This window comes from Nicotiana tabacum, chromosome 17 (assembly GCF_000715075.1).
Source record: "Nicotiana tabacum cultivar K326 chromosome 17, ASM71507v2, whole genome shotgun sequence".
NCBI classification, from domain to species: Eukaryota; Viridiplantae; Streptophyta; class Magnoliopsida; order Solanales; family Solanaceae; genus Nicotiana; species Nicotiana tabacum.
In genome coordinates this window covers 80,661,778-80,684,905 of record NC_134096.1, presented here as the reverse complement: position 1 = coordinate 80,684,905, position 23,128 = coordinate 80,661,778, and the positions used below count along the sequence as shown (strand labels likewise).

The 23,128-nt window shown below is 38.8% G+C and overlaps 2 protein-coding genes across 6 annotated transcripts; one reads left to right on the top strand and one right to left on the bottom strand.

Annotated features, from left to right (window-relative positions):
• The first annotated feature begins 12,751 nt into the window (after nucleotides 1-12,751).
• LOC107786723 (uncharacterized) lies at nucleotides 12,752-19,680 on the top strand. Of its 4 annotated transcripts, XR_012701295.1 has the most exons (5): nucleotides 12,752-13,476; nucleotides 14,899-15,089; nucleotides 16,578-17,243; nucleotides 17,987-18,070; nucleotides 18,168-18,283. XR_012701295.1 is itself a non-coding variant. In XM_016608236.2 (4 exons), the coding sequence occupies exons 1-3, from the start codon at nucleotides 12,909-12,911 to the stop codon at nucleotides 17,235-17,237; spliced, it is 1,419 nt and encodes a 472-aa protein (XP_016463722.2). In that variant the 5' UTR covers nucleotides 12,752-12,908; the 3' UTR covers nucleotides 17,238-17,243; nucleotides 18,168-19,680. The 4 variants fall into 4 exon arrangements, 3 of the variants coding, with proteins under 3 accessions (XP_016463722.2, XP_016463720.2, XP_016463723.2); XM_016608236.2 differs by lacking the exon at nucleotides 17,987-18,070 and having other exon boundaries at nucleotides 18,168-19,680; XM_016608234.2 differs by lacking the exons at nucleotides 17,987-18,070; nucleotides 18,168-18,283 and having other exon boundaries at nucleotides 16,578-17,380.
• LOC107786721 (ACT domain-containing protein ACR1-like) lies at nucleotides 18,033-21,924 on the bottom strand. Of its 2 annotated transcripts, XM_016608232.2 has the most exons (8): nucleotides 21,686-21,924; nucleotides 21,066-21,196; nucleotides 20,740-20,785; nucleotides 20,143-20,257; nucleotides 19,882-19,949; nucleotides 18,972-19,628; nucleotides 18,752-18,856; nucleotides 18,033-18,635 (listed from the first exon to the last, which is right to left on the bottom strand). In XM_016608232.2, the coding sequence occupies exons 2-8, from the start codon at nucleotides 21,137-21,139 to the stop codon at nucleotides 18,240-18,242; spliced, it is 1,461 nt and encodes a 486-aa protein (XP_016463718.2). In that variant the 5' UTR covers nucleotides 21,140-21,196; nucleotides 21,686-21,924; the 3' UTR covers nucleotides 18,033-18,239. The 2 variants fall into 2 exon arrangements, with proteins under 2 accessions (XP_016463718.2, XP_075090640.1); XM_075234539.1 differs by lacking the exons at nucleotides 20,740-20,785; nucleotides 21,686-21,924 and having other exon boundaries at nucleotides 21,066-21,199.
• Between the last annotated feature and the right edge of the window lie 1,204 nt (nucleotides 21,925-23,128).

The window sequence follows — 23,128 nt, the reverse complement described above, 5'->3', positions numbered from 1 at the left end:
AATCAAACTCGACCACACACGCGGGTCATAATACATATTGCGAGGCTGCTCAAGACCTTAAGTCACTGAACGGTGCGTAAATTCTTAAAACAACAAGTCGGATCGTTACAGATTCCATCTCTTAAACAAACGTTCATCCTCGAACGTTCTAAGAATTATTTTGAGGTTACCGAATTGATGATTTTACTTTTACACATATACTCATGGTTGATTCCACGTTACCGCATTTGAGATAAGCATGACAACATCATCTCATTTGAGATTTTTTTTATCCATACTTGAAAACTTTAAGGCCATTTTCTTACGCTCCAATATTTTCAAAAGGCCTGATTTCTCACAACAACGCACATTATTAGTCTCAACTGGCTATAGCAACTCGTGTTTATGCACCCATCAATTTTCTCGATAGTGTTGAAGTAATTCAAAACTTTCTCTAGGGTGCTACATTATTCCCCGCTTAGAATCATTCGCCCTCAAACACAAAACATAATTTATCTCTTCTTTTGCAAATCTCAATCCCCCAAATTTTACTAACTCCCAAATTTTTCAGAAATTTCGGCAGGGTCTCTTCTGTAACTGGGCCTATCCACCTGCCAGAGTAACACCAAAACAACTCCTAACAACATATCCACAACCCAACAAAATAGCTCAAGGTATATATCAATAACACTAATCTCAGCATTACAAGCATTACATTATCATAATGATATCAGGACATGAAGAACATCATATGTATGGCCATAACCACATCTTTGGTCTTAAAAGCTGTTCATAATTAATTCCAGCATCATCAATTAATCTCATATTAACAATCACCTCGTTTCGAATTTTCACAACACTGACAACAGAACGTGAGGCATGAAGACCTCATGATTACTTACTTAGATTAATGAATCACATCTAACGCCACCTGGGCACTCATCTCATAGGTTAAAACTCAATGTTTACAGCACGCAAAATGGCTGAATATGCATAGAAAAATATACAAGAATTATCAAATAAGCATAACAGGCATGACTCCCTATTAATACTATTGTACAATTAAATTTCACAAAGGAAAAATGTTTAAACTCATAAATATTTCGCCACAAGGACCTCGTCCTTACATAACTTCCACTGCGGCTTGCAGTCCGGTTAAATATTTCACATCATGTAAAAATGCGAGGATCTCATCCTCAACTCCGAATCACAAGTATGTTGCACATTGTGCCAACTGAAATTTTTAATTTTCTTTCTTTCTTCTTTTCAATATATTTCATAAACAATTTTCACAACATATAATGAACCCTCCTATCGGTAGGGCATATAATTCATAAAAATTGGAATCAATTATTCCGAAACATATTAAACCCACAGTAATGAATAATAAAAATTACTTTTGGACTTATATCCCTCACTGGTGTACAAAAATAAAATAACAGACACGAGTTCACGTCCTTAAATCTCCCAACAGGGATAAATATATAAGTGGGTCACAAATTTACGAAGCTCACCCATAAGTGGAGCATAATAGGAGGACTCACCTTAATATTCAGAACCGAATCAAATTAAGGGAAATATCCTTTTATAATAAAAATCAGGATCGCACATGTAACGACACCATCTGGTGTATTGGCCTCAGCCAAATCATAGTGATTAAATCAATGGGTCGGGCCTCTACCTCTTAGGCGCCCCCTACCCGCCTGTCCTCCACCTCTAGCTGACTGTGCACGTAGAGTATCAACTGGAATAAAGCTTTGTAGCTGGAGTGTTCAGATGAAATCCACCCCTCCCAAGTTTGGGACAATCTCTCATGATATGCCTAGTATCACCACACTCATAACAACTCCTCTGAGGTTGCGGCTGCTCGTACTAAGTCTGTGCCGGATAATTGTAATAACCACTGTAAGAATCTCGTGTCGGTGGTGCACTGTAAATTGGAGCACTCCGAGTAATCTGATGTGCGGACTGAGCTGACCGACTGCTCGAGACTCCGCTATAATGGGTTCTAGTTGAAGAGTAAAACCCACCGAATCCTCTAGATCTTCAAGACCTTTTGGCCTCCTTAGACTCCCTTTCCTCGGCTAAAACACCCTCAATCTTCCTTGCAATCTCCACTACTTGTTGAAATGGAGCATCAGTTTGCAACTCTCTAGCCATGTATATTTTAACATCATAATCGAGCCCCTCAATGAATCTGTGGACCCGTTCTCTAATTGTAGGAACTAAGATAGGCGCATGACGGGCTAACTCACTGAACCTGATACAATATTCTAACACTGTCATAGTGCCCTGACGCAACCGTTCAAACTCCATGTGCCACGGATCTCGGAGAGTCTGGGGAACAAACTCTTTCAAGAACATTTCCGAAAATTGAGTCCATGTTTGTGGTGTTGCATCGGCTGGTCTACCTTCTTCATAGATTTGCCACCACTGATACGCTGCGCCTGACAGTTGAAATGTAGTAAAGGCAACTCCGCTCACTTCCACAATACCCATGGTGCAGAGAATACGGTGACAATTTTCTAGAAATCCTTGGGCATCCTCTGTAGCTGTGCCACTGAAAGTTGGTGGATCATATTTCTTAAACATTTCAAGTCTCTTTTGTTCTTCTTCTGATGCCTCGGGCCTGACCTCAGGCCAAACCGGAATAACAGGTTGTACCGGTACTACACCCGAAACCTGACCAACATGAACCTGCTGCTTTGGAGTTGTGATATGAGTCTGAGCTACTCTCCCAATCTGCGGAATATTTGGTGTAACAAAGATCAATCCCACCTGAGTTAATGTACCAAACATACTCAAGAACTGTGCTAAAGTCTCCTAAAGTCCGAGGGTAACAACAGGTGCTTCTGGTACCCGTCCCCCAACTGGAGCTACTGGCGGCTCCTCAACTACTGTTCTGACAGGTGCTCTAGTCGCAGTACGTGCCCTTCCTCGACCTCTACCTCAGCCTCTACCTCAGCCCCGGCCTCTTGCAGCCCTAGTAGTATGTGCGGATGCCTGCTCAGCTAACCAATAGCACGTGTCCTCACCATCTGTGAGAGAATGGAGATACAAAGCGCAAATTCCAAATTCAACAAATTCCGCACAACAGGAATGAAAGAAATGGAAATTTCCTAACTGTTTTGTAGCCTCCTATAGCCACCCTTATCGCTCCGCCCAGACAATATTAATAGCCACCCTTATCGCTCCTATTGCCACCCTTATCGCTCCGCCCAGACAATATTCCAACAAACACAAGAACAGTGAAATGCCACCCTTATACCCACATAATATCAACGGTGAAAAGCCACCCTTATCTCCCCAAAATAACAGCTCACACAACACAATAATTTACACGGAAAATTATCAGAGCAACATAACAAAAATTAATTCATATCACAATTTTTCCAATGGCCACAACCAAATTTCAAAGCTACAACCAAGTCAATTAATTTCATAATAAATAGCCAAAAGCTCCACACAATGCGTACAACACCCAAAAACAATCAATAGAGATAGAAATTACTCAACATAAAGCAAAGTCTTCATAAAAATCAAATTTTCAATAATTATATAAACACCTCTTCTCAAGCTCATTTAATTAATTGTTTGCAGGGGGAAATCCAAAATGAAATTAAATTCCAATAATTATCAAACCAACAAATTCACGAAATTTCATAAATAATCAAATAACAATCACATCAAATTGTCATATAACAACAGAGTCAACAACAAGGATTTAGGCACGACAAGTAGATGACTAAATATATGCCAACCATTATTCAATTTACTACACAATATGCTCAAGACTTTAACACAATAAAATTTGCACATATAAACCAAGTACGTACTCGTCACCTCGCGTACATGGTTTTCAATTACACAAATTGCACATAAGACTCAATACCTAAGGGAAAATTTCCCCACTCGAGGTTAAGCAAGGCATTTACCGCTTTGAAGTTATGCCGATATTCCAAAATCGCCTTCTTGCTTGAATTGACTTCCGAGTCGTTTAAATCTATCCAAATTAATTGTATAACTTCATTAAAATTCATCGGAAATAATTCCGGATAATAATATGTCGACTTAAAATTTTATTCCAAAAAGTCAACAAAAGTCAACGCGGGGCTCGCCTCTTGGAACCCGGCAAATTTTTCATGAAATCCGAATACCCATTCCGATACGAGTTCAACCATATCAATTTTATCAAATTCCGATACCATTTCGTCCCTCAAATTCTGATTTTTCATTTTGAAAATTTTCTTCAAAAACCACCATTTTTCTCAACTCAAAACACAATTTAAATGATAAATATAAAGATAGAATCGTGGAAATAAATAGATTCCAGGTGAAGAACACTTACCCAATCGATTTGCTTGAAAAACCTACAAGGAATCGCTCAAAACCGAGCTCTACAAGTCAAAATGTGATAAGAATGGCCTAACCCTCGATTTGGAAATCTTATATTCTGCCCAGGTGATTATGCATCGTGAACGCGGAGAAAGGATCGCGTTCGCGAAGAAGAAAAATGAACTGTCCAGTTGTGCTTCGCGAATGCGATGGGTTGTTCGCGAACGCGGAGAGGAAAAATCTAATGGCCCACGACTGACTTACGCGAACGCGAGCAAAGGGCCGCGAACGCGAAGAATAAGAACAGGAAACCTTCGCGAACGCGAGATGCTCTTCGTGAACGCGAAGAAGAAACATGAGGCTGCCATGAAGAGCTTCGCGAACGCGAGTGTCTAATTGCAAACGCGGTGAAGGAAAAGACAAATCTTCGCGAACGCAATGGGCTGAACGCGAATACGAAGAAGAAGTATAAGGTGGTCAGCACTAACACTTCGCGAACGCGAGGTGATCTTCGAGAATGAGAAGAAGAATACTAGAAAACAGAAACAGCAGTTCAAAAATAGAAGGATATGGTCCGTAACCCATCCGAAACACACCCGAGGCCCCCAGGACCCCGTCTAAACATACCAACAAGTTTCACGACCTAACACGGACTCGCTCGAGGTCTCAAATCACATCAAATAACGCCAAAAGTACAAATCGCACCACGAATCGAACTTATGAACTTCCAAAACTTCCAACTTCTAAAACTCGTGCTGAAACCTATCAAACCAACCCGAAATGACGTCAAATTTTGCAGGCAAGTCCCAAATAACATAACGGAGTTGTTCCAACTCTCGGGATCGCATTCCGACCCCGATATCAAAAAGTCCACTTCCGGTCCAATTCTCCAAAAATTCGACTTTCGCCATTTCAAGCCTAAATTGGCTACAGACCTCAGATTCACAGTCTGGACACACTCTTAAGTCCAAAATCACCCAACGGAGCTAACGGAACTGACGGAACTCCATTCTGTAGTCGTTTTCATATAGTTCTGACTACGGTAAAAATCCTAAGACTTGAGCTTCCATCTCAAGGACTAAGTGTCCCAAATCTCTCTGAATCATATGTAAATCAAACTCGACCACACACACGGATCATAATACATATTGCGAGGCTGCTGAAGTCCTTAAGTCGCTCAACAGTGTGTAAATTCTTAAAACAACAAGTCGGATCGTTACAGATTTCCAAACTCTTCCCGGACAGCCTATAGTATATCCACCATAACTTTTTGTACACAACTCCAAATGACAAATGATTTACATTTATAAAACTAGACACAAAGGGCTACAACATTCATTTTTGGATCATCTCCAAATTCCTTACAGATTGCGAGATATGAGCCTCTAAATTCAAGCGACGACCAACAAAAATTCCTTCTTCGCGAACGCGAAGTACAAAGTTCCAACAGCAAAATGCTTCTTCGTGAACGTGAAGAACAATACCAGAACCAGCAACCAACAACATCAAAACACCCAATCTTGGTCCGGAACCACCCCGAATCAAACCCGAGGCCCCGGGACCCCGTCCAATCGTACCAACCAGTCCCAATACATAACACTAACCTGCTCGAGGCCTCAAATCATATCAAACAACAACAAATCCACGGATCATACCCCAATTCAAGCCTAATAAACTTTGAAATTTCAAATTCTATATCTTGTACCGAAACACATCAAATCAATCTGGAATGACTTCAAATTTTGCACACAAGTCATAATTGACATAACAAAGCTATTTCAATTTCCAGAATCGGATTTCGGCCCCGATATTAAAAAGTCAACCCCCGAGTCAAACTTCCCAAATATTCATCTTTCGTCATTTCAAGTCAAATTCCTCTATAGACCTCCAAATAATTTTTTGGACACGCTCCTAAGTCCATAATCACCATACGACGCTATTGACATCATCAAAATTCCATTCTGGAGTCGTCTTCACATAGTTCCGACTACGGTAAAAATCCTAAGACTTAAGCTTCCGTTTTGGGGACCAAGTGTCCCAAATCACTCTGAATCATCAGATAACTGAATTCAACCACGCACGCAAGTCAATACACATAATAAGAAGCTGCTCAGGGCCTTATACCGCCAGACGGGACTTAAATTCTTAAAACGACAAGTCGGATTGTTACAAAATCCCTTTCCCAAGAATAATCAAATATCTTCGTGAAAATAATTTATTTCACTCAGCATCCCAAGGCAAAGCCGACAAGTGACTTACTCTATGTAAGAGTAATAGAGTCACAAGACTCGCAACTAATTTCAAAATTCAGCAATCCTTGAAAGTTGATGGGCATATAATAGTACTGCATGAAAGAGAAACTTTTTTTTTAAGACCCAATCTAAAAGACAAAATTGTATATATGAAAGACATAGTTCATATATTTATTAGTTTAGTATAAATATCTTAATTATTGGATTATGGTCATTCATTCACTTGGACGTTGAAATGGTTATCCCTTGATTATGCAAAATCAAAGGATTTTTCATAGGGTAAATTTTACAAATGGTCATATAACTATGGGTTTTTTTCATCAAAGTCATATAATTTTGTTTTCTCATGCAAAAATCATATAACTATGATTTTATCACTAATGTCATGTAACTTTGTTTTCTTACACAGAGATCATAAAACTTTCACTAACTCACACAAATATCATAGGGGTCGAAAAACAAATTTTCCGATAGTATTTTCTTATTTTATATTTTTTATTTTTTATTTCCAGTCTAATAAATAATTACCTAATTAAAATAGGAGGAATATTAATCGCTCCAAAAAATAATAGCCGATAAATTATTATATATATATATATATATATATATATATATATATATGTGTGTGTGTGTGTGTGTGTGTGTGTGTATGTGTGTGTGTGTGTGTGTGTGTGTGTGTGTGTGAGAGAGAGCGCGTGTGCGCGCGCGTGTGTGTATATTATATACATATAACATACACATTCTGTATATATTTTGGCTAGCAAATGCAATTAGTTTCGGACCGACTAATTTTATATTTTTCCCTTAAAACAGGAATGACCCAACCCAACCTAACCCAATACCCATATACATAAGTTAAAATAATACTAAAAGTGAATTCTTCCCCCATCAAAAAACTTAACTCGAAATGCATGAGATTCTGACAAAAAAAATAAAGAAATAAAGAGTATAATTAGAGTGCACTTGAAATAAAAATGCTATCAATTTGAATAAAAATCTTGAAAAGAGAAATAAAAGATAGAAGTATCATGTTTTGAAGAATTTACTATTCATCCCTATTTTAATTGGATTATTATTTATTAGAGTATTGGGTTGGGTGAGCCGGGTCGGGTTGGGTCATCCCTATTTTAATTGGATTATTATTTATTAGACTGAAAATATAACAACAACAACAACAACAACATCATACCCAGTATTATCCTACATTATGGGGTCTGAGGGAGGGTAGTGTGTACGCACACCTTATCCATACCTTGTGAGGAGAGAGAGGATATTTCCAATAGACCCTTGGCTTAGGAAAGTATAAGCACCACATTAATGAAAATAAAGACAAGAAGGGACAGCACCAAAAGCCCCATAAAAGCAGAATAAAGACAACAAGATAGTACGGTAATCAACGATGAAACAAAACAACGATTAGTGATAAAAACCTACTACCAACAGAAAACGAGACTGCATGCCAATACTACTGTTATGAACACTCTAGACTACCTACTCTGCTACCATAATCCTCGACCTTCATACCTTCCTATCAAGGGCCATGCCCTCTGTCAGCTGAAACTGCGCCATGTCTTGCCTAATCACCTTTCCCCATCTCTTTTTTGGCCTACCTCTACCTCTCTGTAGGCCCTCCAAAGTCAGCCTCTCACACCTTCTCACGGGGGCGTCTGTGCTCCTCCTCCTCACATGACCAAACCACCTAAGTCGCGCTTCCCGCATCTTGTCCTCAATAGGGGCCACACCCATTTTGTCGTGAATAACCTCATTTCTAATCCTATCTAATCTGGTGTGCCCGCACATCCATCTCAACATCCTCATCTCCGCTACCTTCATCTTCTGGGCACGAGCGATCTTGACTGGCCAATACTCAGTCCCGTACAACATCGTCGGTCTAACCACCACTCTGTAGAACTTACCTTTAAGTTTCGGTGGCACATTCTTGTCACACAAAATACTAGAAGTGAGTCTCCATTTCATCCATCCCGCCCCAATACGATGTGTGACATCTTCATCGATCTCCCCATCCCGCAGAATAATAGACCCAAAATACATAAAAATTTCTCTCTTAGGGATGACCTGCGAGTCCATCCTCACCCCCCCTTCTCCTCCTTGAGTCTCACCACTGAACTTACACTCCAAGTATTCTGTCTTGGTCCTACTCAACTTGAAACCTTTAGACTCGAGGGTCTGCCTCCATACCTCTAACTGCGCGTTTGCACTGCCTCGGGTCTCGTCAATCAATACAATATAATCTGCAAATAGCATACACCACGACATCTCCCCTTGGATGTGGCGCGTCAGTACATCAATCGCTAGGGCAAATAAAAAAGGGCTGAGTGTCGACCTTTGATGCATCCCCATCATAACCGAAAAATGGTCTGAGTCCCCACCCACCGTCCTCACATGGTTCTTTTGCTCCATCATGCATGTCTTTAATCACCCTAACGTAGGCAACTGGTACACTCTAGCCTCCAAACATCTCCATAAAACCTCCCTCGAAACTTTAACGTACGCCTTTTCTAAGTCGATGAACATCATATGCAAGTCCTTTTTCATCTCCCTATACTGCTCCATCAATCTCCTAACAAGGTGGATGGCTTCTGTAGTCAAACACCCCGGCATAAACCCGAACTGGTTCTCGAAAATAGACACACTCCTCCTCACCCTTAGCTCTACCACTCTCTCCCAGACTTTCATAGTATGGCTTAGTACCTTGATACCCCGATAGCTATTGCAATTTTGGATATCACCCTTGTTCTTGTATACAAGAACCATCGTGCTCTATCTCCACTCTTCAGGCATCTTCTTCATTCTAAAAATGATATCAAATAACCTAGTAAGCCACTCCAAGCCTTCCTTGCCCGCACTCTTCCAAAACTCCACCGGGATTTTATCCGGCCCGGTCGCTTTGCCCCTGCTCATCTTATGCATAGCCCCCTCCACTTTATCAACTCTAATCTGCCTACAATACCCAAAGTCACAACGACTCCCAGAGAGTTTCAAATCACCCAGTACAATGTTCATATCCCCTTCCTCGTTCAAAAGACTATAGAAGTAGGTCTGCCATCTCTGACGGATAAGCCCCTCATCCAGCAAAACTTTATCTTCTTCGTCCTTGATGCACTTCACTTAGTCCAAGTCACGATCCTTCCTTTCTCGCTCCTTGGCTAACCTGAACAACCTCTTATCCACACCTCGGCCCTCGAGTTCCTCTTACAAACGACTAAAAGTTGCAGTCTTGACCACCATAACTGCTAGATTTGCCTCTTTCTTAGCCAACTTATATTGCTCCCTATTCGCCCTCCTCTCCTCCTGGTCTACACTTTTCACTAGCTTCATATGCGCCGCTTTCTTGGTTTTTACTTTTCCTTAAACCTCCCCACTCTACCACCAGTCTCCCTTGTGACCACCAGAGTAACCCTTTGAGACCCCTAATACCCCTCTCGTAACTTCTCTAATGCACTGCGCAGTTGTGGTCCATATAGCACTTTCGTCCCCACTACTCCTCCAAGCCCCATAGTCAGCAGCTTGACCCCCAACTTCTACGCCTTAGCTTCTGTCAAGGCTCCTCACTTGATCCTATATTGGCTATACATCGCCATCTTCCTCATCTTCCTCGTGATCTCAAGGCGCCTATGAAGGGTCGAGAGGTTCTCACTCGGGATGACCTTGCAATATGTGCAAAGACTTCTATCAGACTTCCTACAAAGTAAATAATTAATCTGAGTCTCGACCACCGAACTCCGGAAGATGACCAAGTGCTCCATCTTCTTCGGGAAACTAGAGTTTTCTATCACAAAATCAAATGCTCTAGCAAAGTCCAGCAGAGACGTTCCTCATCCGTTTCTATCTCCAAAACCATAGCCACCATGCAAATCATCATACCCCCCAGACGTCTCTCCAATGCGGCCGTTGAAATCTCCTCCTATGAAAAGCTTTTCGGTATGCGGGATACCACGCACCATCTCATTCAAATCCTCCCAGAAACGCCTCTTGACTTCTTCCTCCAAGCCTGCTTGGGGTACGTACACACTGATTATGTTCAAAGTAAAACCTCCAACAACTAGCTTAATAGTCATCAGCATGTCATTCACCCTCCTAACCTCCACCACTAGTTCACAGAGGTCTTTATCAACCAAGATACCTACCCCCGTTCCTGCCCCTCACCCTCCCAGAATACCATAGTTTGAACCTATCCGCATCTCGCACCTTATCTCCTACCCACCTAGTCTCCTGTACACAAGCTATATTAATCTTCCTTTTCTCGAGAATCTTCGCTAACTCTACAGATTTACCAGTCAAAGTTCCTATGTTCCAAGACCCCACTCTCAGCCTAGTAGCTCCCCTAGCCCTCTTACCCCCTTACGCACCCCCTTCCCCCGAGAACAAGACCTTACCCTACCATCGTTCACCAAAGCCACTATAATCTAGGAGACACTACGCAAGCACTATCCCGAAAACAAGCACACAAATAAAACGAATAATCGAAATATAATCTACAACGAAAGATCGCAAAACAGGTGAAGAGATAAAATAAAGGAACTAGCCGAAACTATAATCTACAACTAAAGGTCAGAAAAACAGGTGAAGAAATAAAATAAAGGCACTAAAGGGAACTATAATCTACAATTAAAGGTCAAAAAGAAGATGCGCAAAACTAGAGCAGAACTACTCGGGGATATATTGAATAAAGATTCAAAATAAAGATGTAAATAGATAGATAACAGTATAAACAAGTAGGCAAAACTATCACTAATGCAATTAATTTGACAATGCTAGGGCAAATATTAATTAAAGATATAGGAACTAATAGGCATGCATGGAGATACAATAATGCTAAGATATCAAACTATTAAAATATCAAGACAATAGAGGAACAGTAAAACCTGGATTGCAGCCCTTGAAGTTAACGAAAATCTGGCCGACGGTGATGAATTGCGACTGAAAATAAAAAATAATAAACCACAAAATAAGAAAATATTACTGAAAATTTGTATTTTTCGATCACTATGATTTTTGTGAGAGTTAGTAAAAGTTTTATGATTTTTGTGTGAGAAAACATAGTTGTATGACTTTGGTGAAAAAAAATCATAATTATATAATTGTTGTGTGAGAAAACAAAATTATATGATTTTGGTGAACAAAAGTCATAATTATATGATTATTTGTGAAATTTATCCCTTTTTAATATCATAAAATAGTGTGTCATCAATAAAAAGAGAGAAAGAATCGGGAAAAGGATAGGATTTAAGGCCCAAAGTGATATAAATCCAGGTCCTGAAATGGTGCAAGACCGCAAGGTTTAGAATGGCAAAGGGCAATTGAAGAATGAGTTTGATTGGTTTATTCGAGCTGAGAAATTATTTTGGACATCATATTATTCCTATTAGTGCTTGATTAATAACATGTCAAAGAGCATGTCGTTCAAGTCCTTCGCTTCAAGGCATGTATCTCGGTGTGGTAGGTACTTCATTCTGTCAGGCATAGTTAGAATCAGGGACAGATTGAATATTTAAATTATATGAATTCAATTTTTAAAGTATATTTTTAAAGTTATGAGTTCATATGTACTATTTTTTGCAATATGAATGATTTTTTACATATAAATTTTTACTTTACGTAAAAAATTATGGGTTCAATTGAATCCGTCGAGTATACCCTACATCCGCCCCTGGCTAGATTAATTATTATATGACGTTTACTCAATAATAGATGCAGAGGCACAATATGAACATCATAAACTATCTCATAACAAAATCAGTTGTTGTTGAAATATTTTTCAATTTACTTTATAATTTTATTCGTTATTCAACTTCAACTTGAATAGAGAATTTGAACGTTGAAAACTTATTTAAAGAGTATTTCAATTGACATAATAATTTTTATTTTTTACTCACAAAACTTGTACTTACTTCTTTTCAAATGACATTTATGTCTAATGAAGTTCAACTCAAATACTCATTTTTTCAAATTTAACAAATATTATCCAAATGAACTTTGCTTTAAAATTATGAAGAATGTTTTTTCCAGAAGAGTCGAAAAACGCTCATTTCTTAGTGTTTGGTTAAATTATTTTTTTCCAAAACAAGGTTTTCATAATTTTGAAGCAACACCAATTATTTTTGGCGAAGCATTGCGAGAGCAACTAATACTATAAGGCAAGCACCCAATTGGGCTAGCTGGCCATAAAACGACGACGTAGTAGTGTTCTGCTTATCTGTCCTCCTTGAGCTCATATTATTTGCTTGTAGATAGATTGCGAAGTTCGCAACTGTCCAAACCAAATAGTCTTCGCCGGCGACCTGTTAACGTTTTCCTCATTTCTCAGTTCGTGATCTTACAATGTCATGGTTTGCTCGATCTATCGCCAACACACTCAAACTTGATGACGACGACGACGATAGGAACGACGTCGTTTCAAGTCCAAATCACGATCACTCCACTGAGGAGAAGCAACAAACAGATGATGATTCACCATCACGCGGCGTCAAGGAGGACATCTCAGAGCTGACCAAAACCCTAACCCGTCAATTCTGGGGAGTGGCTTCGTTTCTGGCCCCACCGCCTCAATCTGAGCCCTACAAACCTTTAGAGTATCCGAATTCAGAACCGAATCGTAATTCGGATAACGAGGAATCCGACCCGGCAGGGATCGCGGGTTTGCGGAGCGATATTGCTGAAATTGGCGGCAGATTCAAGACTGGAATATCTAAGCTGTCGAAGAATATTCCTGTCTCCGAAATTACCAAAATGGCGTCCAACTTACTGCAACTGGGACCAGAGGAGGAGGAAGAAGAAGGTAGAGGTGCAGTAGGTGTTACTGAGGAAGTAGTAGCTTTTGTGAGGGACATTGCTATGCATCCTGAAACTTGGTTGGATTTCCCTTTGCTCGACGACGATGATGACGAAGGTGTCTTTTCCCTTTTTCATTTTCTACTTGAACCTGCCCTTTGATACTTTCGCTGCGTTTTAATACTCACTACAATGCTCTAGATCAAACCGTCTAGTGCTACTCTTGGGTGGGGTGGGGGGGTTTTGGGGGGGGGGGGGGGGTTCTAACAGAAGAAGAGATCAGAGATTGAAAAGATGGCTTGAGCATGAAAAGACTTTCCTCTCTTAGCCGAATATGATATGAAATTGAACTGTCGAATAAAAAGCGGATGTCAAAGGTTGAATATACTAAGTACTATTTTACACTTGTAGCTTGCGAAAGATCACCCATCAATTCACACTGGCCTTAAACTGAAACACTCCAATTACTAGGTATCAACAGGAAAGATAGAAAAGATGGAAGCTTTATTGAGGTTTCAATTCGATTAATGCAGGATCCCGTGTACTGGGGTTCCAAAACTGCTGTCCTGATCTGTTCCTGATATATATGTTGGTTTTGCAAACTCAAGCATAGTCTAAGAGATTGTTAATTGATGTGGTACTGTATGATAATTTGGTATTTCAAATTTGAACTAGGGGATCAGAGAGGTTGAAACTCCTTCTTGGTTAGTGGTAAAACATTGTCCTAGCAAATGAAAATTTTGTGGAATCAAGTCCTTAATGGAATTAGAAAGAAAAAAGAAACTTGAATAGGGGTAAAAAGTGCAATGCCTGTTTGATTACTTGAAAATAGAGGGTTAAAAGTTGCAAGCGTTGTGCACAGATATCTTTTGCATGTCCAGCAGTCAAACAGTGAAATGCTTATTTATGTGCATTTCATGATGAATCGTTAACCTTTGGATGTTTGCATCACTGCCCTTATATTTATCAATGATTTAGATCATATCTGTACTTATTCACCCTAAACAAGGCGCTGAACTTTTATTAATACTCCCATTATAATCGTGACATGTAATTATATATGCTGACTCTCTTTCTCACTTTCATTTTCTTATCTAGGACTTGAAGAGGTAGTTTTTCTGCGTATTTACATGAGTGGTTAGTCTTAACACTCAACAGATAACTTAACGTTTTTATGTCAGTCGATGACACCAATTACTATGTTCTGCTACTTTTGGATCAATCTTTCAAATTGTTTACCATTCTTTCATATATCATACTGTTACACATTCTTACCCTACTAGTCAAATAAATATTATACATTCATTCTCTTAAATACGCTAATTGCATGTTTTCTGCTTCCGTAGTTTGCTGGCTAATTTTGAAGCCCTTAATACATAAACTAGTGGTTATTATGCACGGAAATAACTATTTTCCACGTACGTGGCTATCACTACTCCTAGTGTAGTTTTGTGTAATGTATACTTTGCGTTGTGTAAACTTATAGGGAATATTAAGCAATTAGCTCACATCAATTATCTTATGGTTTTTCCCTTTACAGTAGATTTTGACTTGTCTGATGCACAACAAGAGCATGCATTAGCTGTTGAACGTCTTGCTCCAAGACTGGCTGCTTTGAGGATTGAGCTCTGCCCAGGTTACATGAGTGAGGCTCGCTTTTGGGAGATTTACTTTGTTCTTCTTCACCCTAGATTGGATAAACAAGATGCTGAACTTTTATCCACACCCCAGGTAAGGCACTTCACGTTATGCCAGTAATGGTTCCATTTCTCATTTCTGTTCTATTTAGCACTTGAAGTGATGCTTTTTTTTTCCCTTTTACCAAGAAAAACAATATTTATCTGCAAAGGTAATAGAAGCTATTCCATGCATAACTTACCATCTATGACTAGTTGGCTTATGACACCAATTGACACTGTCTACTATGGTTCCGTATGAGTAGAATGTAGATTAATGGAATTGGTGTTGGACCTGGAGACAGGCTGATTATGATTTAATTTACGGACGTCGCTAGATAAATCCTTCTTTTTCGGAGTTCAGTAGTTAAATTTTTGTTTTCTTCTCTTTGATAAGGTCGGCAGTTCAATCATACCATCCCCATTTAAGGTCATCTTTTATCTGTGCTGGTTGTGAAATAAGTATTGAAATTTTTATAGTAGAAGTGGGACTAAGATGTGCACAACTCTTACTATAATGTAGCTCTTGCGTTACTATTTGTAACAGAATGCTGAATAAGTCTTAAGGAGCATAGGGAAATGTATCGTTGTGAGGTAATAGACACAGTTGGGACTATCCTAAACAGAAAAAGTTAATCTGTGATTTAAGAGAACACCACATATCATGGTTAATTATGGGGTTTATAGAAATTCCTGGCCTCTTTTGATTCTAGGTAAACAACTCTTGTAGAGAAGTGATTTCTTTTTGGGGGGGATACATGGAAGTTGTTATACTGATGTGTATGGGTCAGAATAGCCTTTTCCCAGTGAGAAGCTTTTTAGCTTATTTCTCGTTAAACCGATGCTAGTATTTCTGCAGCACGCAATCTGCACTTCCTTTTACTGTTCCAAATTCCAATTGCATCTCCATTTGAACAAGCCATCAGAGCTTTGAGATTATTCTTTATCCTATTTTTGATGCACTACTATTCTTGGGCCTTCACTACTGTACATGTGAAGCCATTGTGGCCATTCATGGGCGCTAGTCGAAACATCTTCCTACCTGTCTTTTCACCATGAATCTTTCCTCTCCTTTTTTGTTTTGCTGCTTATGTTGCTTCTTGGAAATTCTCCTGCTCTATCCTTTCATCTCTTTGACTGTTGAATGCTTCAAGGTTGTACTTCTTTAATGCATTACTTTTGGTTCAAATTTTTCTGGTGAGCATCCTATGATTTTCCTTGGGCTTCTTGTTACCCCCCTGGACCCCCTAATTTATACCGTAAACGTGTATTATTCAGTAGTGTGCTTGTGAATGAGCAGGGAGGGAGACAATAACCTGTCAATCTATATAATGAGCATGAATCCAATACTGAACTTAATTTTTAACAAAAGAATCCAGTACTGAAACTTTTTTTTTTTTTTAAAATCCAAACTGAAGCAGAATGACTGGTCATGCTCGGTTACTTAGCAAATGATCAGAGCGTGTAACTAATCCTTTATTCCTCGTGCTCGAGAATGGTTGCTGTTAACCGTTGGTGCTAAAAATGCTAATCCTGTGTGTAGGTTGTCAGAGCCAGGGCCTCATTGGCACACGAGTTACATAAGCGAACCAAGCCAATAGAAGAAGATTGGTCAAAGAAGGAAACTTCTGAATCAACTGACAGGAGTGGCTCTCAACATGAGGAGATGCTTGCCGTCTCGTCCACTGCTGTTTCTGCGGATGTGGTTCAAGAGATACCTAGTGTGGAATCTGCCACTTCACCTACAGTTTCCGGCTCTGGTGCCGACTTGCGCCCTGTCATTAGTGAAAATCAAACAATTGATAAACTTGTGGTTGAAGGACCTATTACCAATAGCAAAGATGAAAAACTGCAATCTGCATCGGTTATAAAGTTAGAAGAGAGTGATGAAGAGGATGCTGATGATTGGTTAAAGGAAGAAAGTACAGAAATTATGGGTAGCAGTAAAACGGGGATGTCCGTTGAGAATGATGAAGATGTGTCCTTCAGCGATCTTGAAGAGGATGATTCAGATGTGCCCGCAAATTCAAAGAAAGTAAATTACAGTTCTGATAAGGACTCACGAGATTGGGTCCAGTTGAGGAAAAGCTCCAGTGATATCAGCTCTGTGAATCAGAGTGGTTCTGTTAAGGCAAATGTGCAGAATCCTGATAGCAAAGAATCAAATGATTGGCTGGATATTAATGACATTGAGGTGGCATGACCTTATGTAAGGTTTAAATATAGTTATTTCCGCTTATTTATGGTTGTGAATAGTTGTTCCCTATCCTCCTTTCTCCGCTCTGCGCTAAGAATTCTCAACTATATGTTTGTACATAGAACCATAATGAATAACAATTGGGTTGCTCCCGTTATTACACTAATGCATTTTTTTTATAATTGATTCTGCCATATGGTGGCAATATATATAACAAGAGAAAACTACAAGAAGAAAGTTGAGTTTGTGCTTCTGCACAATACTCCATTAAGCCAGAATGGACATCCCCCTTTGAATGACACAAAAACAATTAACCTCTTTACAATATACTCTTTTCCTACAACTTACAACTATATGTGTACTTGCTGCATATCAACTACACATGTTAGTCCTTGTTAGTAGATGTCTTCGAGGCTTGCAATATAGTTTTTGTGATATTAAATGTTGATGATGTGTCTAGCAGAATTCTGATGGTGTCTTCCTATTTGTTTCACTATATGAGCATAATTCAAAGGAGATAATTCCAAATTTAATTGTCAAGCTTAATCAATGTTAATTAACCTGTGTAATCAATAAAAAGTCGTTTAATGAGTCTGAGCTTCTTCACTTGTTTAGTTAAGGTGTCACCTCGATTAGTAAGACATACCCTTTCCGCATCATCTAAGTTAGAGCCAGTTAGTCAAGTCCACTGATTAGAGTTGTCCGAATGCTTAAGACAGGTGGTAAATGAAATGTCGCTTTCCCTTCATTTTCAGTGACCAATTCAGAATCTGTTGAAAATTGGTGGAGTTGACTCAACTGTTAGAAGAGGGAGAGAGCAGTTGATAGAGACACCAATGGTTGAACTTCAGAACTTGCACTTGTTTTATGCTGCAAAGCTATGTACATGGTATCATGTGACTATCATTATTTACAAGTGTTGCTAATTATTTACAGAGGGATGATGCTATGTATTTACAAATAAGATGGCCAAAACAGACAAGCATCTCCGGAGCACCAGTTGGAATCTTAGGATTTTATAGGTCTGAAATTGCTAGAAAGCCACTCAACCTGAGACCACAACAAGCTCCCTAGTGAGAAACCAGGTTTGTCTTGCTTGCTGCTGCTGTGGCTAGTGCTTATGTTAGGGATTGTATTTGATGAAGAAGTGGGTTGAGAACTTGATCTCCCCAAGGATTTATTTACCACCAGGACAGTGCCTCCAATTTCTCTTCGTACTGTCTCCAAGGTTTCTGGGTTAACAGCTTGTCCTGAAGCATCTTTTACATAGAATGTGCCAACTGCTTTTTCGCCTTGTATCCCAATCTCGGCCCTGCTAATGGATAATCCGCTCTCCCGAAACACTCTTGTAACGTCTGATAACAATCCTACCCTGTTTTGAGTACTAACATCCAGCCTCAATCCCTGTACAAATCATAGTCACTTCAAATCGTGAGTACCTTTCTGTTATAGGGGAGTAGGGAAGTTGAATTAAGAAAATATACTGTAAATGTTGTGTTAGTCAATCCTTTGAAACTTACATGGGATACTCTCCTCTCAGTGGCAGCCATCAGATTTTGGGTCAGTCTACGTCTTTCACTTTCTGAATCCAGAGTCCATCCATTCTTGTGTCTCACATAGTATTCCTGAGATTTTCATGCATACATAGAAATGTTAGAAACAAAGCATGAGGACCGTCCTGTCTGGCGCAGAACCTCTAGGGACTTTAAGGAGCAGTTGGGCAAAAGCAACAGATTTTACCTGAACAGCAATGGATTCAAAAGAGCTGATGGAGGCGTGGAATACGACATACTGCAAGTCTGTCAAGGTGCAGATAGTGTCAAATAGTAATTTGGGTCTGTCTACACTCCTCACAGTAACAATGGAGTAGCCTTTCTGCCTACAATTTTCTACCTTCACTTCTGTACCATTACATCCCTTTTTCTGCCTGTATACTTCATCATCTGCACTCGACTCGTAACCACAGGAACAACATTGCTCATAGTCTCTGTCAGCAGCCATCAATTGGTGGAGCCTCCTTTCGGTATGGGTTTGGCTAGCTGCCGGTGCTGCGAGCCTCACACTCCGTCGCTCCCCATCATAATGGTGGGCCTCTACAACATTCTCCAGTTGTTCCTGTACTTGTGCCACTCGATAGGGGTCCTGGATTGGCCCATGCTTCAGTTCATCTTCCACGTAGACAATGCATGCTGCTCGTTTGTTATGTGTCCATGCCACAGCAGCAGACACGTGGCAACCCAACTCAGCCAGCACAGCAGATATCTCAGACATTAGTCCGGGTCTATCTATCCCCGTCATCTCCATAGCCGTGTGCTCCATTGAAACATGCCTTGGTCTTACATTTCTATCAACACATGTTTGGATTTCCCTGGACCCTCTTCTACTAGCACAAATAGCCTGTCAAACACTAAGCTTGTTTTAGTTAAATGTTAATTTGAAAGAAAAAACATATACTATACTTTTGGACAACAGTTGCCAGCATACTTCTTTGCTCGGCAATTTCTTTTAAGAAAAATGAAATGAGTAAAGAGCAAGAGGAGGGCAAATTGAGCAAATTAACTGCTTTGTTGGCCTTATCCCTAAAACCCACTAAATGTTTTTTGGAATACTTAATTTAAGTCACTGAAGCATAGAGAAAGTATAGACTAACCTGTTCGATGTAGTGGATGAGGCTTTCGTCAGTAATTTTGTTCCCAAGTTGGTCAGTCACGTGGAAAACTGGTAAAGATGCAAGAAAAAAACAAATCTTATAGTTGTGGATGACTCAGATATGGATCAGAAAGTTGTTAGTTGCATTTCTATATTGGATTATAATACTCAAACCAGCTGTTGATTCATTCTTGATTTGTTGTGGGAAAGATGGTTAAGCAATTGGTGAGGTGAGAAAGGCATAGCGTAAAGGAGAACTAACCATCCATTAACCAGCCACCATCAGAGCATATGTATGATTTTGAAATCACAAGGTCGAGATCAGTCAGAACTTGAACCATCTCCAGCAATATACCGTGTTTGTTCGCACTATCAACCTGTGATACACAGACAACAACAACAAATACGTCTCAGTACTTGTAAGACAGAACCTATGGGATCCCCTTAATCTAGAGTAGGGTCCGGTACTCAGTACTATTCTGTGACAATGAATAATTAAAAAAATTGTTCAACTATATCCGCACATGTATTAATCTTAAAGCACTAACGCAAGAAAAATATATAAGCTTATCGCCTAACTTAAATAATTACAACTATTAAATGATGCTAACGCAGGTTTATACGCTGATACTCTTGTACGGTAGGGGTTCTTTAATTAGTTCTTTTCGAATCTCTGATGGAATCCATTTAACTGGTAGGTACCCCCACTCATGCCAAAACAACGCAAACCAAGTCATTATCTAATACATCGATTGGTATTATCGTCCTTTTGAATAACCAATGATAGAAATTTCCAATTAAAATGGAACAGATTGCACATAGAATAATAGCAAAAGATTCTTCTTTAATCCTCACTTGCCTTCACTATAGTGCAGTCTCGGCAGGAATCATTATCAATGCACACTCTGAAAAGCCAACAAACAAGAAACAAATAAGCATCCCTTTTATACAAATTAAAGGGTGACAAAACATACATAGTACTCAGTGTTTACACCAAATTATTTCAATTTACTATGATTAAGTGATAAATTCAAGTGATAATGTGTCTTAAGTAACAATTGTTTAGCGATAATTATGTATATAAAGACATATGTTATGTATTTATTGAACTGGTGTACAAACCAATACATTATTAGGACTGTTATAACCATATAGATACATGGTAGTATTGAAAATGCATTGAACCTGGGAGGGTGAATTCTTTCTATGAGTGACTCGAACTCAGGATCACCATAGGGTTTGTAAGCAGAAATCTCCATAATGTCCTGATCCTCAAAGCTCTGACGTTTAACTTAGCTAGAAGCTGTAATTCGATTCTGTAATATGCAAATAGATAAAGGTACAATATGTGAGAAAAATCAATATTTATATAAAATTGTAATTGAAAATCAAGAAGTTGGAAAAAGAATAGTAATATACAAACGCGTGGAAATAAAAAAAGATAGATAAACAATGGTATAATTTCTTAAACAGCGAAGATTGAGTAGAAATTTGAGATAAACTTTTCTAAATTTCCAAGAAATCACTTCCACATTGATGATAAGTAGTTCAAGATAAGTAGTAATCATCCTATAACGAGATGACGAAATTCTAAGAGGAGATTCATAACTCAGGGGAGGAAATTCTTGATATTTTTTTCCTCACTTTCTTGATATAGCATAAGAAAAAAGATTGGAACTTTGAAGAAAGTAGTTGAATGAATGCAAACGAAGGTTTTGAACAGAATTGATCCTACATATAATTTAACAAAAAACTTTTGGTTTAAACAAGATTTCAAACAGGGGAAGATTGACAGAGAAATTTACCTGGGAATTAAAGAAAGCTTGTTGATTTCAGTTTCTGGGATTGAATTCTAAGAACCAAGAAAGAAGGTGAGGAAGAAGAGAAATGTGTATATATAGGATGGGAGGGAGGGAGAGTAGGAGACAGAGTCAATATAGGTATCAAAAACTGCAGCTAATAGATGTATGGGTTATGTGGCTCTCCTAACTATGCAAATTAAAGGGGAGATCCGCACTTACTGTTTCTTTTTCTTTTCAACCACAAGAAAGTCCCCTTCACCTGTCTCTCTCCTTTTCTTGTTTTCTTTTTTTCTTTTTCTCCAAGTTTTCTGTTTATTTGGTGTCATTATTTTTTAAATCTTTTTGGCTGTGCTTTCATAATTCGCATGAGAGTCACGATTGAGTGCGTTTGGATAATATATAAGCTGTTCAAATAGTTTACGCCTATGTTTATGCTTTTTTGTTTTAATTTATGTGTTTTATTTTTCCTTTACCGTTAATAGCACAACTTCTAAAAATGACATGATATAATTAAAATCATAACGTTTAAAATGTCTTTTTTACCTTATGCACAATATCATAGCTAGAATTTTTATTAAAGAGAGCCAAAATATAAATAAATAAATACACAAAAAGTTAAGAAAATTTAAACATATAGTATATATACGTTAAAAAAATTATCTAACTACACTGTGTAATTTTTTGGTGAAGGAATATCAATTATACACTTAATTTAAGGCTATATAATTCAAAAGTTTTTTTACATTCTTACACTTCATGTTCGATCAAATTACAACAACAACAACAATCCAGTAAAATCTCACAAGTGAGGTTTGGGGAGGGTAAAGTGTACGCAGACCTTACCCCTACTCGGAGGAGTAGAGAAACTGTTTCGATCAAATTAAGACACATAAAATATAACGAAAAGAATATTTTACTGACATATTCATAAACAATAAAATACTTATAATTTGAACACGTATGTACTGAAAAAGTATTTGAATGCTACTATCCAAACATATAAATTTTTTTCCATAAAATTATGTTCAACATTTGAAAGTATTTCTCATGATTTAATACTTATTAGCTAATTAATCACCATTCAGTTGAATGGTTACAATCTCTTGAACTCTTAACTAGTATCTTGAATTTGAACCCCGGAAATGATATACTACTACTCCATTTAATTTGTTATCCTAATGGACTTTCTCTACGCACATTCCTATTACTAAAATTATGTATAAAAGACTTATTAGGCGTTGGCGGTGAACCTTTACGTTTTGGGGTGCCACGAGTGCAGTCAAATATGGGCGTGGCAGACTCCTAGATCCACTGCGGCGGCTCGGGTGGTAGGTGTCGAACTGTCGATACGTAGTTGCCAAGCGAAAATGGTGGCCGAGAATGAAATTCGCAAAGCACGTTATCCTTTTTCTTTATAGTTATATGGGCCTGCACGTTTTTTCCAAC